Source organism: Spea bombifrons, chromosome 8 (assembly GCF_027358695.1).
Source record: "Spea bombifrons isolate aSpeBom1 chromosome 8, aSpeBom1.2.pri, whole genome shotgun sequence".
Lineage (NCBI taxonomy): Eukaryota > Metazoa > Chordata > Amphibia > Anura > Pelobatidae > Spea > Spea bombifrons.
This window is the reverse complement of record NC_071094.1, coordinates 21,001,517-21,015,765: the sequence shown is the minus strand read 5'-3', so window position 1 is coordinate 21,015,765 and position 14,249 is coordinate 21,001,517. Positions and strand designations below refer to the sequence as shown.

Below are 14,249 nucleotides of genomic sequence, written 5' to 3'. Positions count from 1 at the left end.
TAGAAACAGTCATTTTTTTCTAAATGTTTCACCATATTTTATACTTTTTTTAATAGTAAATAATACGATACAATCAAAACAATGTCATCTAAAGAAAGCCCTTCTTGTCCTGAAAAAAAACAATATATAATGTGTGTGGGTTCAGTAAACGGGAAAGAAGAAAATTACAGCTAAACACGAGCAGCACAGAAATGTTAAAACGGCCATTGTCACGAAGGGGTTAAACAATTATACCAAGCATGTATTTGATGACAGCACCAAATGAAAAAAATATCGGCCTATGATAGACCCCCTATAACTTACTACAATGGAGTTTTTTGAAGAATTTTCTTCAACATACAGCCCAGGTAGCGTGATTATGCATTTTAAAGCAAACACCATTTCAGTATATACTGAGGTAGAGTATGAGATGCTGTTTGCTGTGAAATTGGGATATAACGATTATAAGCGGTATGATCCACTTAGGCACAATGTCACAGCACACTTAGATTGAAACGGTTTTCTTGGTTATTGGCTATTTAATTGGTTTTGTGCTTTGGAATGAGCTTTATATTTTCTTTATAACTAATGTAAATGTAGCTTTAGTTGGTCCTTAGTGGATAATTGTGAATTTGCTGCTATACATGGGGAAAGGGCCAGGACTTAAATACATCCTTAAAGGTTGTTCCAGAGTGTTGATAGTGTAGTGTATTATTAAAAGGTTATGTTGTGTCTTTATAATAACCACATCCTTTGGATAATACATTATATGTTGTACTATTTTATATTATTTAAGTAAATGCTGGAAAAGCTGAAAAATTGGAGACATACGATAGTGGAATCCAGGTCAGTAAGGCTGCGAGAACTGGTTTTCTACACCAGTGAACGCCCATGAAATATAGATAGATTACTGGTTAAAAATTTAATAACAGTGGCTGTACAAGGCTGAGAAATTATGAAATAAAACACAGTCTATAAGCAAAACATCCAAAAGTAAAATATAGCATTGGGGCTGTTTTCTGAAGAGAGGGACTTGGGAATAATTATTTCTTAAGAACTTAAAGGTAAGCAGGCAATGCAATAATTAATCAGGAAAAAGAAAGCAGGGTAGTGGCTTGTATAACTATAGGCTTTAGAGGCAGAAAGAGAGGTGGCTTTGCCACTTTACAGGTCTCCATCAAACCTCACCTATAATATTTTGTACAGTTCTGGAGACCCTATCCCAAGAAGGATATTGATACTTTGGGAAGAGTTCAGAGGAGGGATAGTAGAATGGTAAATGATTTGTAGGATAAAAAACATCAAGCCAAAAGTAAGGGATCTTAACATGCATTGTGTTGTGGAAATAAGAGAGAGGGATGCGATAGAAATACTCAAATCTTTAAAGTGATTTAACAAAGTACAGGAGCGATGTTGATTTCAGAGGAGAAATTTTTACTAAGCGGGTAGTATATACTTTGAACAGTCTCCCATTAGTGGTAGAGGCAAAAAAATGAGAGCGTTTAAACATCCAAGAGATGTGCATAGGGCATCTAAGACAAGACAAAGGACTGATTAAGGTCTGAGTCTCTACATAGGAAAAATAAGAAGACTATCTGGATCAAATTGTTCTTATTGTCTGTCAAATTATATGTTTCTATGTTTAAAATAAAATAATAAAAAATAAAATTAGTATTAAAATATTTTTTTATATACCAAGACAAATATAGCGTTTCTGCTTCAATTTTAATTTGCCCAGAGTGACCAGATTAGGATATTTAAGAATTTTGCTCAGTTATTTACATATATGTCTAAAAAAATCATTTTCTAACCAATTACTAACATTTGATTTAAAATTGTAGTGTTCAGTGCTTTTTTGTTCTTGTTTTAAAATATTTTTTAAGTAGGTCAGACAGATCTCTTTGTTTTCATGATAAAAGTGTTACTTTCTTTTCTTATCAAAATGCTATTGTCCTTTATTTGACAAACACTCAGATCTCTAAATCCTTTTCATTTATTCACATGGTTTTGCTGTTCTGGAATGTTTTTAGATCTTGTGCCCAATAAAGTTTCCAATTCATTTTAAAGAATGTCAATTTTACCATTTGTTCAACTTATAAAGCCACCACATTTAAATGTTAACGTGAAACATAGTTGTTCAATTTTCTTTACAGCTGGTATTTTCTGAGCAATTCATGCTGCCAATTCCTCTTTTTGTTAGGGAACACTACTGGGATCCTAATTCTTCGGAATTCGTCTATACATTTGACTAAATCCATTTCTAATGCTCTCCTCTCGTCGCTATACTTTGGAGGATCAGGACAGCACTGGAGGTCATTCTCATTCACTATTCCTTGTGTACTGTCCCTGAGTGTTGTGATGTTTTCCTCGTCTTGCTTATTGAGAGACTGGGGCAGTTCTAATGTACAGGGTCGAGGAGGGTTTTCCTCATTAGATGGTAGGCAGGTGTCTGCCTCGTGATTACATTTCTCCATTGGCTGGTCAGTTGAAGTTGTAGCTGAATCATGGCTGTCTAGGCTAGAGCTAGACAGTTCATTGCCACTGTCTGGCTCATGTTTTTCACTGGCATACTGTGGAGTAACTGGCATAGTAATATCGGTTTCAACCACGACATCTTCCTCTGCAAAGAAAGCAAAGATCAATTGTTAGGTAGGTTCTTCATTTATACAGTTAAAAAAACTATAAGAATATATTAAACACGTTTTTTAGAATGGTTAAACGAGCCCTTCGAAGTTACATGCATACTGAAATCTATTTTTCCTGTCCTGTGGTGTATTCTACTTCATGCAAATTGGTGCAGGCATTCTTTAGTTACTGGAGTTAGGTAATGAAACTTCAGTCTCATTTATCTCCTTCCCTCAGTATTCTTCTACCACATGTTTAGTAGAAATCCCTTCCAAGCGAGGAATGCACAATCATAATTAGTTTTCACATGGATGAAAATCGATTTCCGGGATGTCTGTTATAGTTTGTGGGCGTCAGGGAGCCAATATTAAAATAGAGTTGGGATGTCTGTAACTGCTGTGGAGTATGATTTATGGGAAGAAGAAAAGCACAAATAGTCTTGGTCAAAGGGATTACGCTGTCGCTAGCTATCATATAGTCAGTGTGAATGGAGCAAATGCTTCATTGTTTGTACTAATTGTATTAAATATTTCCTGTTGCAACCCAATAGAGTAGGTACATTTTCAATAAGAGGGTCTAGGGTTATATTAAGATCCCCCCAAATCATAGCTTTACTTTGCTTGTATTTATCCACTTTAGCAAGCAGTTTAATACCATAAAACTTTATTAATATTACATATTAGAATTAAGTACTTTCCATGCAGGTACAAGTGCTTCTACACTAGCATAAATTACCAATGCTTTATATTAATATAGAAACTCCAGCCTTTTTAGACTTGGCCATGGAGTGATAGCTAGGGCAATCTTTACCCGTATGTTTGGTTTTTTTTCTTTATGTATATGCTGTAAAACCCTTTAATATAATCCTTATTTAAAAAAGAAATGTATGCAAGTTTCTGCAAGCTGTATATTCAGGGCCATTTATAGAGCAGTTTTTTTCATTCATACTTGAAATACCAATTAATTGGCTAATATTTTAGAAAAAGACTTAAAAGACTAAATGTAAGCATATTTATTTTCATGCCTGATATTACCTGGTGAAGTTGAGGGAAATATTACTGTCTGGGGTATCTGTCCAAAATCAGTGAGATTTGTTGATGTACCTGTAATATGAAAATTTAAAAAATGACTTAACAGCATCTATAAAAATACCTAACATTTCTCCACCAATATTTTTCTTGATTCCTTGATTTTATGGATTTTGTTCTTTGCCTGTTTGAATTTTTTTTTTTTTTTTAGATATTTCTTAACTCTCAAAGAAACAGCTTTTTAAAAACCGACATGTAAGATAGGTGCATCAATAATTCATGTTAAGTAAGTTGTGTGTAAGTTGTATGTGACTTTAAATAGAGAAATATAATTACAATAAATATACACAAACTTAATCCAACTTTTTTTTTTTTTGGTCATAACGTTTGGAAGTTGTGACTGCTTGTCTGACTATTCTTTATTGCATGTATGCCATTTCATGTGTAGTGGTATGTATAGATAAAATAAAAGTCCTGTACTTGATTAATGTTACTTTTTTACATTTCTGCAAAGCAATTTCCCTGAGTTCGCCTATTTTGCTTTTGGAAAGAGAATACTGCTCTGTTCAATTGGTGTCTAATTGGTCACTTCAGTGATAATAAAAAAATGGCAATGGTGGCTCAATGACCAAAATCATGAAATAAATCTCTTTTACTAGATGACTGTTTTATACACAAGTTTAAAAATGAGTGACTATACAAATCAGGAACTGATAGCATTTAAGGGTTCAGTACTTTAATGCATTCACCCTAAAGGTGTGTTGCCATTGGAATAAAAAAACATAAGCAACAGTTAATACTCAACCTAAAATACTTGTGAGACATACTGTACTGATGAAATAATTCAAATTTTTATGAATGTCAACATAAGTATAATGCAAAAAATACAATTCTTTGCGAGTGGTTAATCATAGTTCTGCAACATAGGTTTTACAACTCCTTTACTAATGTGATTGCAAATGAGTTTATATTTTGTAAAGTTGACAAAGGTTTATCATTTGTCACTTATATAAATATCTATAAAAATGTAAGACACTTTGCCAACTAAGCTGCTGGGAAAAGTCCTAGTTATTTGTAGTTATTATGGATTTAGCTCTCGCCTCTTGCAGTTTCACCCAGACTTGATGAAAAGGCATCTTATTTTTGTTATGCTTTTGGGTTCTCAAAATATAAAAAATCTTGCAGTATATATGCATGCATTGAAAAATAGTTCATTTATTCCCATTTTATAAGGCATTTTTATATACCGAGGCCCACTAGAGCTGCATAGGAATAAAGGGAAAATTACCTCATCTGCAGGGAGGTGAAAATGTGAGCTTAAGGGCGGATCTGAGGTGTTGAGCCTACAAGGGAAATATCTGGAAATATTCCTTGCTGCAAGTTAACCAATTAAGGGCAATGCATTGTTAGCTCACAATGTTATGGGCAAAAAATACATAAATTTAAAAAAAATAAATAAATAATATATATATACATACACACTGACCATAACATTATGATCACTTGCCTAATATTGTGTAGGTCCCCCTTTTGCCTCAAAAACAGCCCTGGCCTCCATGGATTGGACTTTTTTGTTCGGCACATCCCACAGATGCTCGATTGGATTGAGATCTGGGGAATTTGGAGGTCAAGTCAACACCTTGAACTCAACACCTAACAATGCTTAGGTAGGTGGTACGTCTCAAAGTAACATCCACATGAATGGCAGGACCCAAGATTCCCCAGAAGAACATTGCCCAAAGCATCACACTGCCTCGACCACCTTGCCTTCTTCCCATAGTGCTTCCTGGTGCCGTGTGTTCTTCATGTAAGTGACACACACGCACCCAGCCATCCACATGATGTAAAAGAAAACATGATTTATCAGACCGTCGCCTTCTGCCATTGCTCCGTGGTCCAGTTCTTGTACTCACGTGCCCATTGTAGTAGTTTTAGGCAGTAGACAGGCGTCAGCATGGACACCCTGACTGGTCTGTGGCTACTTGACACCATATGCAACAAACTATGATGCACACCTTGCTATCAGAACCAACATTGACTTTTTCAGCAATTTGAGCTACAGTAGCTCGTCTTTTGGATTTGACCACAAGGGCTAGTCTTCACCTCCCACGTGCATTACTCATCCTAGGCTGTCCATGACCCTGTCACCTGCAAGCTACCGTTTTGGAGAGGCTCTGACCCAGTCAACTAGCCATCACAATTTGGCCCTTGTCAAAGTAGCTCAAATCCTTATGCTTGCCCATTTTTCCTGTTTCTAGCGCATCAACGAAATATCCACTTGCTGCCTAATATATCCCACCCACTGCAAGCTGCTATGATAAAAAAGATTATCACTGTTACTCACTTCACCTGTCAGTGGTCACGCTTTAATGGCAGATGGTTGTGTGTGTGTGTGTGTGTGTGTGTGTGTATATATATATATATATATATATATATATATATACGTGGGTGTATATATGTATATCTATATATATGTATATCTATCTATACCTATCTATCTATCTATATATATATATATATATATATATATATATATAATCATGGTTGCAGCGGTTGCAACTCCAACCGGGCTTTAAATGCTTTTATTTTAACACTTTCCATGCACAAATGTTACCACCATTTTGTGGTTGTATTTTTGTGTTTTTTCCACACATATTTTGTTCTGGTACAAATTTACAGCTCCTGTTATATGTCAATGACAAACAATGCCCCAATACATATTTAAAAACATCTCCTGAGTACATACCAGGTGACAGGGTCACCCATGCATAGATTTGCTGGGTTGTTTGGAAGCTAAAAGGATACAATGAAATCTTTCAATTCGAAATGTTGACATCTGGCTCATATCCTATTTGGGGCATTTTTGAAGTCAAACCATATATTTTTGAAAACAAGAAACCTCAGGGTATTTCATATCCTAGTATTTTTAAGTACACTGATACCACCCATGCATATGATTGACAGGTTGTTTGGGGGATAAAGGCCACATTTTGGAGATGCATCTTTTTTGGGAATGTTGACATCTGGTCACATCTTTGAACCCATCCAATTCACTTTACCACATAACACCATATATTTTTGAAATCTAGACACCCCTAGGTATTTCAGATGCTGGTATTTTAACTCTTCCCATGCACTAATTCACCACCATTATTTGTCAAAGTTTGTGGTAGTATTTTTGTGTTTTTTTCACACGTAATGCTGGTATAAATTTACAGCACCTATTGTTACGGACAAAAAACATACCCAATATGTATTCAGCAACATCCCCTGAGTACAGTGATAAGACCCATGCATAGATATTTGGAGTGGTTTTTGGTGCTGAGAGGCCTTATGTGGGAGGTGTGTATTTTTGGGGAATTTTAACATATGGTCAACCTGCCCTATGTCCTATTTGGCACATCTTTGCAGCCGTCCAATTCAATTTACCCCATCAAACCATGCTATTTAGAAAACTAGACATACCGTGGGTATTTCAAATGCTTGTTTTTTAACATGGCAGGATTTTTGGGACAATACAGCGCTAATTTGGGGGCTTGCTCATCTTTGTTTTTTACTTCTTTTTTTTTTGTTGAAACTGGATGGTACATCACTGGAGGATTATTTTTGCATAATACTTCATTTTTATTTATTTTTTTATGGACATACCTAACCTCAATTAAACAGTCCACTATTTGGCAAAGCCTTGTGTAACTTTAAGCCTTTGATGGGACACATTAATTATGGTGTTTAATATTTTAGTCAAAGCTAGACATGTGCATGTGTATCAAAATTAGGATTTTTTATTTGGAAATGAAATTTGTTGTCTGAAAATGAGATGTTCTCTCTGTCGCCCCTGTGACTAATGTGTCCAACTTTATGTTAACAACTGCCCCACCTTGCTAACTCTTACCCATTGTTTTGCATTTCATTGCTCAGTCGCTGTCAGAATTTGATATTCTATTGTCAGTATTCTCTCATTCCTTCTCCTTCTTGATAACTTTATCATCATCATTGTATTAGCTCACTTTGATAGCAAGCAATCTTTTTAACAGTGATGGCAATACATATACATATTTAGCTACACCCCTCCCCTGCTCTTTTCATTTGGTTAAGAGAAAAGGATTTTTCCATAGAAGGATTAATGATGGGTTTAAGATAGTAACTAAATATTAAACTATACTATTCTGTAAGCTGTATGCCATTTTGTAAGTAGCTTTAACCCTTTTTAGAAAAAAAAGGAATGTCAAATCTCACACAAAACTAAATTTAAAACTATTGACAGCAGGTTGTCACATTTTCCAGTGAGGCAGACACCTTGATGCACCCGTGGAGCCCAAAATTGAGATTTTCACCCTCGGTTCCCCCTTAGGTTGAGCTCTTGGGTTTGAATGACCATGGGACTTTCTGATCAGGGTCTACCTGGCCCCTCAAGATACACTACAACCCAGACAGTGTAGAACAAAGTCAGACAAGCCAGGTTCAGAAATGAATACATACAGAATGTCAGGAATCAGTCTACAAGCCTAGTCAAGGCAGCAAAACCAGGAACTACCCAAGGTCAGGATTGGGGAAGCCAGAAGCATCCATATAGAAAACCAGGTCACAACTAGACCTGTTTCATTTTCGTACAAATCTGTTTTCTTGTCGAATTTTAGCTTTTAGTCTATTCATCCAAATAACGAACAAACAAATGCAACATTGGATGAAAGAAACCAAAAACAAATGTGTGCAATACGAAAGTTTTTGTTCATTCATTCGTCGCCATGGCTGCCATTTTAACACTAAGAGGAGGGGAATCTTGCCATGTTAATTCAAATTCTTTATTTCTTGTTTCTATGGCAACCCGGATGGTTGAATGCAATTTCTGAAAATGAAAATGTTGGACGAATTTCGTCTGAACTGAAGATGGAGACGGACAAATTTCGTTAAGTACAAAGATTTTTTTTTCCACAAGAACAAACACGAACTTTCCGCTGGACCCCAAGTCTAGGACAGGATACCTAAACCATGAGCCACTGCCATAAAAAACTAGTAGCTAGTTCAGGGAGTTTTATCAGCCTACAACAGGTTTCATACAGCCTAAGTCTGTCACACAGAATTAGGACATTACAGGTAGTGTATTGGCAGCCCACAGTCAAAGGATATGTATCTATGTCATATATGTGTTGCTTTTGGTACGCTTTTACATTTTCTAGTATGGATATTGCTGGGCTTGAACTCTTAAATCACACATAAATACTATTATCACTCATCTCATTTTTTCCTGTCTCCTACTTTAAGTTACAAGTTGTATGTTGTTCTACAAGGACTTCTTGCACATTAATCAGGAACTCAGTGACATTTGGATGAGCTCCCAGTAATATTATGTCTCATTTTCAACCAAATCACGCTCACTGTTCCCATGTTGATGCGCACTTTCCAAAAACACACAGGAAGATAAATGCAGGCATTTTAATACATACTCATGACAAAATACTAATTTACAGGTGTAAAATAGGCACCTGCAACTCCTGCGGTGCAGCCCCCCCATGAGGCTCCAAAGGTTTATTGATGCACAAGTGAATCCTTGAAGGTTGGTGCTAATGTAATATTATTATATTATTTGTTATCATTAGTAGAATCCCAATATGCATTTGCCTTTTTTCCCACTCCCCAGCTTTTTGTCTTGCAGGATATGTGTTCAGCTATATTTCAGTATGTTATTGGGCCATATATGAAGAGATATTGGCCAGTCACAACTAGCAATAAGCAAAGCACGCACATAATTGTTGTATGGTATTGGGTCGTAAATGAGGAGATAGTATCGCCCATTCACAATTAGCGATAATAACAGTAAGCAATTAAGGTCCATACAGCCTGATTAAAAATAAAAAGGAAACTATCCAGGATACAAAATCATTCTCTTGTCTGTTTTGTAGCATCTATTTGTAAACTGCCACATAGCTATAAAAAGAGATCCTAATCCTTCACAGGCTCATGTCACCTCCAAAACAAGGAGGAAGGATTTACTTGTAATGGCTCTTCTGTAGCAAGTGTCAACAGGGCCACCATTAGGGAGGTATACAACATTACAGTTAAAAGGGTGCACAGGTATCATTAGAGGGGGGCTGGAGGAGGAGCCCTCACTACAATGAAGGGCTCTCAGCCAATCAGGAGATACTTCTCAACTATCTTTAAGGCTGAGAAGCCTCTCCCGATTGGCTGAGTTCCTCCACACAAGCTCAGTGGAAGCTGCAGCAATCACCATGTAAGAAACCCACTGTGTGTGTTATGTGTGTATGTGACTGTGTTTGTCTGTCTGTGTGATTGTGTGTGTAATGTTTGATAATAGAGAAGCTTAATTGTTTGAGATTGCTCATGTCTGGTATGGAAGTGGTTAATTGTTTGAGACTGGTCATGTCTGGTAATGGAGGGTGTTAATTGTCTAAGACTGCTCATGTCTAGTAATGGAGGGGGTTAATTGAGACTACTCATGTCTGGTAATGACTGTATGTATATTATAAAATAAATATATTATTAAATCTGAAATCAGCATGGTTCCCAAGGCTTCGTACATATGTATATAATATAAAATGTATTTTATGAGTATGTGACGGTGTGTGTCCATCTGCGTATGTAATCTCATTCGCTCCATACTGTGTCCTTAATTAAATAAAATATGATCACTCCTTGCCCTAACTAGTTGAGGCATTGCCTTCTTCTGAGATGCTTCAGTTACATCTTTGCCCCCAAACGGCTTGTCTGCTCCATCTTTGTGCCCAAACGGCTTGTCAGTGCCCCAAACTGCTTGTCTGAGCAATCTTTGCACCCTGACAGTTTGTCTGTGCCACAATTGTACCCAAATGGCTTATCCGCTGCTTCTTTGTGCCCTAATGGCTTGTCAGTGCCCTTAAACGCCTGTCTTCGCCATCTTTGCGCCTAAGTGGCTTGTCAGTGCCCCAAACTACTGAGCAATCATTTTGCCCAGACGGCTTGTCTGTGCCACCTTTCTGCCTAAAGAGCTTGTCTGCACCCCCAAATGGCTTTTCTGCACTATCTTTGCTACCAAAAAACATGGGTAGAAGAGAATATCCTGGTGGTTTGAAAGGGGGTCATCTGAGAAGGGGCTCCAAAACATTTGATGAAGGCACTTAGTGTTAAACATGTGCGTCACATATGTAAAAATCATACCATTCACTCCAGGAATGCCCCTTCATGTGTGGAGGAAGTTGAGTGAAATTCATGCTATCCTGTATTTAACTTTAATAGTTGCTTAATACAGAAATAATGGAGTTTGTAAAAAGCAATACCATTAATTATTATTGGCATGATTTCCTTATTAGCCTGAACATCAGTGAAAGCAATAGAAGTGGGCTACCAAATTCTGGAAGGAAAAAACCCCTAAATTCCTGAAAATGGTTTAGGTAATGCCTGATGTTTTTTGTGTATAAAGTGAATTGGTACAAATTTGCAATAATAAATGAATAACAAAACTACAATTAAAAATGTACTCCTCTCATCCACCTGAGGAGTTACCTTTAAAAGATTCGATGGGTTTTTCCCCCCAAAGATATGGATCGCTCCCTTGAGTATGTTCCTGATGAGGTGTCAAAAGTGTATTTCCCTCTGGGAGGTGACAGGTCCGATGCTTTAAGAAGTGAGTGAACTTACTCCACCTGTGTATCCACCAAATTTTTATACCAATTGTTGTTATCAGGAGCTGCACCGGAAAGCCCCACAAGTAAAGGATTTAGTATTCATGTAATACGTGAGTATGTCTTTTAAATTCCCTTCCCTTGTTTAGTTTGCAAGGGAAGGTTTGAATATTTTGTTTTCTACAAAATAATTCCCACATTGAAAATGAGATTTCAATAAAGCTGTCAAGTGGGTTTAAAAATGGTTTCTACCAAACTGTCTTGTTCCTAACTTTCTGTCCATGATTCCAGACTCTTGACTCCCTGGTCATGGGAGAACATCATAGTCTTCTGGTCCCACTTCATGATCACCAGGTAAGGGCTAAAGTTTTACCTTGTTAGGGAAGTAGGAGTGTAGTTTCCCAGAAGGCTTTTTCTGCTGCTGGCTTGCTATGTTTGTGACCCTCAGATGTGGAAAAGTTGTTTTTGACAAGACCTACTTTGCTGTGATTTGTTATTTTTGGCACAGGCTCTAACACTCAACTACCAAACACTGACACTAATTGCAACACAATATGAAAATAACTTAAATGTCTCTGCTCTATTTTTGTACTGATTTTTTCCAGAGATCTTAAACATTGTAGGTATACATTATTTACCTGTAAAATGCAGTCTTAGCGTGACAAATTTTACCCCATTTATATTTTTTTTATAAACATACCTCCTAACTCAGCTGTTAAACAAAATGGGATGTAAGTGAAAGGCTTTCATGCCAGGCTGCATGAGCATGTCAACCAACACTTCATGTGCAGAAAGCTGACAAGTGCTATCATTTAACCCCTTAATGACAAGACTGTTTCTTTCTTGTAGTACATTTTGGGACAATGGCTCTTTTAACATTTTTTTCAGTGTTACTGTTTAGCTGTAATTTTCTTCTTTCCCATTTTGTGCACCCACTCGTATTATATATTGTTTTTTTAAGGACAAACAGGGCTTTCTTCAGATACCATTATATTTATCATATCATCTAATTTACTATAAAAAATTATAAAATATGGTGATTTTTCGTAAAAAAATTACTTTTTCTCACTTTTCTTTGAAAAATCTTTTACTCATCTGCAAGAACTAATGAAAAAACTTGCTAAATAGATTCTACTATTTGTCCTGAGTTTAGAAATACCCAATGTTTTTATGTTTTTTTGCTTTTTTCTGCACGTTATGAGGTTTTGCTATTTCAAAACCATTTTCCCCCAAATCTGGTCATTCTGCCCCATGTGCTATTTCAGGTATCTTTGAGGCCGGCCAATGCAATTTCCTCCATCAAACCATATATTTTTAAAAACTAGACACCCCAAGGTATTTCAAATGCTGGTATTTTAACCCTTTCCATCCACTATTTCTACCACTAGCCTTTGTCAAACTTTATAGTAGGCAAAATGTTTTGTATTTTTTCCCACACACGTTGTACTCCAGGTATGAATTTACCGCTCCTGGTATTTGTCACTGCCAAACAACACCCAAACAATATGTGTTCAGCAGCATCTCCTGAGCGCAGTGATACCCCACATGCATTAGTTTGTTGGGTTATTTGGGAGGTAAAAGTATTTTTTTGTCATTTGAACATCTGGACAGTCTGTGCCCACGTCTCATATTGGGACATCTTTGAAGCCAGCCAATTCAATTTACCCCATCAAATCATACATTTTTCAAAACTAGGCACTTTTTTAGTGACAGTGGGGAATTATTTTCCCCTCTGGCCATTGCAGGCTTGCCTCAATGAAGAGGCAGCCTGGAATACCCCCCACCCGATTTGCATCGGGCTGGGGGAGGGGGCGTGATTGACAGACCAGTGATTTCGGCGCCCCTCTCTCTCCTCTGCAAGCCCTCTAGCTCGGTCTCTGTGCCGGAAGTGACGTCAATTTCCAGCGCTCAGCATTACAAGCCGGCACCGTGGTGGAGCAGGGAGACTCGCCGCAGGACTGTTTAAAGGTAAGTACAAAGGGAAGGGGGGGGGTAGATAATGGCGGCATTTTAAACTTCGCCCCAGGCGGCATTAAGTCTTGGGCCGGCACCGGGCAGCCTGGAATGCCCCTCGCCAGATTTGCATCTGGCTCAGGGTGTGTTTAACAGCTGTCAGTAACGGAGCCGGGTAGAGAGGCAGAGCGGTGTATGGGAGGGGGGAGGAGTCAGAGGGGTGTATGGGAGCCACCCTCCCATACACCACTGTGGCTCCTCCCCCTCCCATATGCCACTCTGCCTCTCTACCCGGCTCCCTGGTGTCTAGTGAAGATCCGTTGCTGACAGGAGGCAGAGTGGAGTATGGGAGGGGGAGGAGGCAGAGTGGAGTATGGGAGGGGGGAGGAGGCAGAGTGGAGTATGGGAGGGGGAGGAGGCAGACTGGAGTATAGGAGGGGGAGGAGCCAGAGTGGAGTATGGGAGGGGCCAGAGTTGTATGGGAGAGGGGAGGAGCCAGAGTGGTGTATGGGAGGGGGGAGGAGGCAGAGTGGAGTATGGGAGGAGGCAGAGTGGAGTATGGGAGGGGGAGGAGGCAAAGTGATATATGGGAGGGGGAGGAGGCAAAGTGATGTATGGGAGGGGGAGGAGGCAGAGTGGTGTATGGGAGGGGGGAGGAGGCAGAGTGGTGTATGGGAGGGGGGAGGAGGCAGAGTGGAGTATGGGAGGGGGAGGAGGCAGAGTGGAGTATGGGAGGGGGAGGAGCCAGAGTGGTGTATGGGAGGGGGAGGAGGCAGAGTGAAGTATAGGAGGGGGAGGAGCCAGAGTGGTGTATGGGAGGGGGAGGAGCCAGAGTGGTGTATGGGAGGGGGAGGAGCCAGAGTGGTGTATGGGAGGGGGAGGAGCCAAAGTTGTGTATGGGTGAGTTATAGTGGTGTATGGGGGTATTATGAATTTCAGGGCATATAGGGGGTATAAGGCATATCGATATTAGGCATATCAGGGGGTCATAAAACATCTGGGGGTAAAAGGTATATCAGGGGGCTCAGTTGCATATCACTGGCATATA

At 38.6% G+C, this 14,249-nt stretch overlaps 1 protein-coding gene across 1 annotated transcript; it reads right to left on the bottom strand.

The window, feature by feature from the left end:
• Positions 1–1,904: 1,904 nt before the first annotated feature.
• Positions 1,905–3,756, bottom strand: LOC128503503 (BTB/POZ domain-containing protein KCTD8-like). The gene is made up of 2 exons (XM_053473612.1): positions 3,639–3,756; positions 1,905–2,599 (listed from the first exon to the last, which is right to left on the bottom strand). Exons 1-2 carry the CDS (start codon positions 3,742–3,744, stop codon positions 2,127–2,129), a joined length of 579 nt encoding a protein of 192 aa, XP_053329587.1. The 5' UTR covers positions 3,745–3,756; the 3' UTR covers positions 1,905–2,126.
• Between the last annotated feature and the right edge of the window lie 10,493 nt (positions 3,757–14,249).

What these genes read in the sequence shown, in the direction of transcription:
- LOC128503503 (XM_053473612.1), bottom strand. Translation starts at nt 3,744, where the DNA reads ATGCTGTTAAGTCATTTTTTAAATTTTCATATTACAGGTACATCAACA. An exon ending in ATTTCCCTCAACTTCACCAG is followed by an intron (nt 2,600 to 3,638) that starts GTAATATCAGGC and finishes CTTTCTTTGCAG; the next exon opens with AGGAAGATGTCGTGGTTGAA.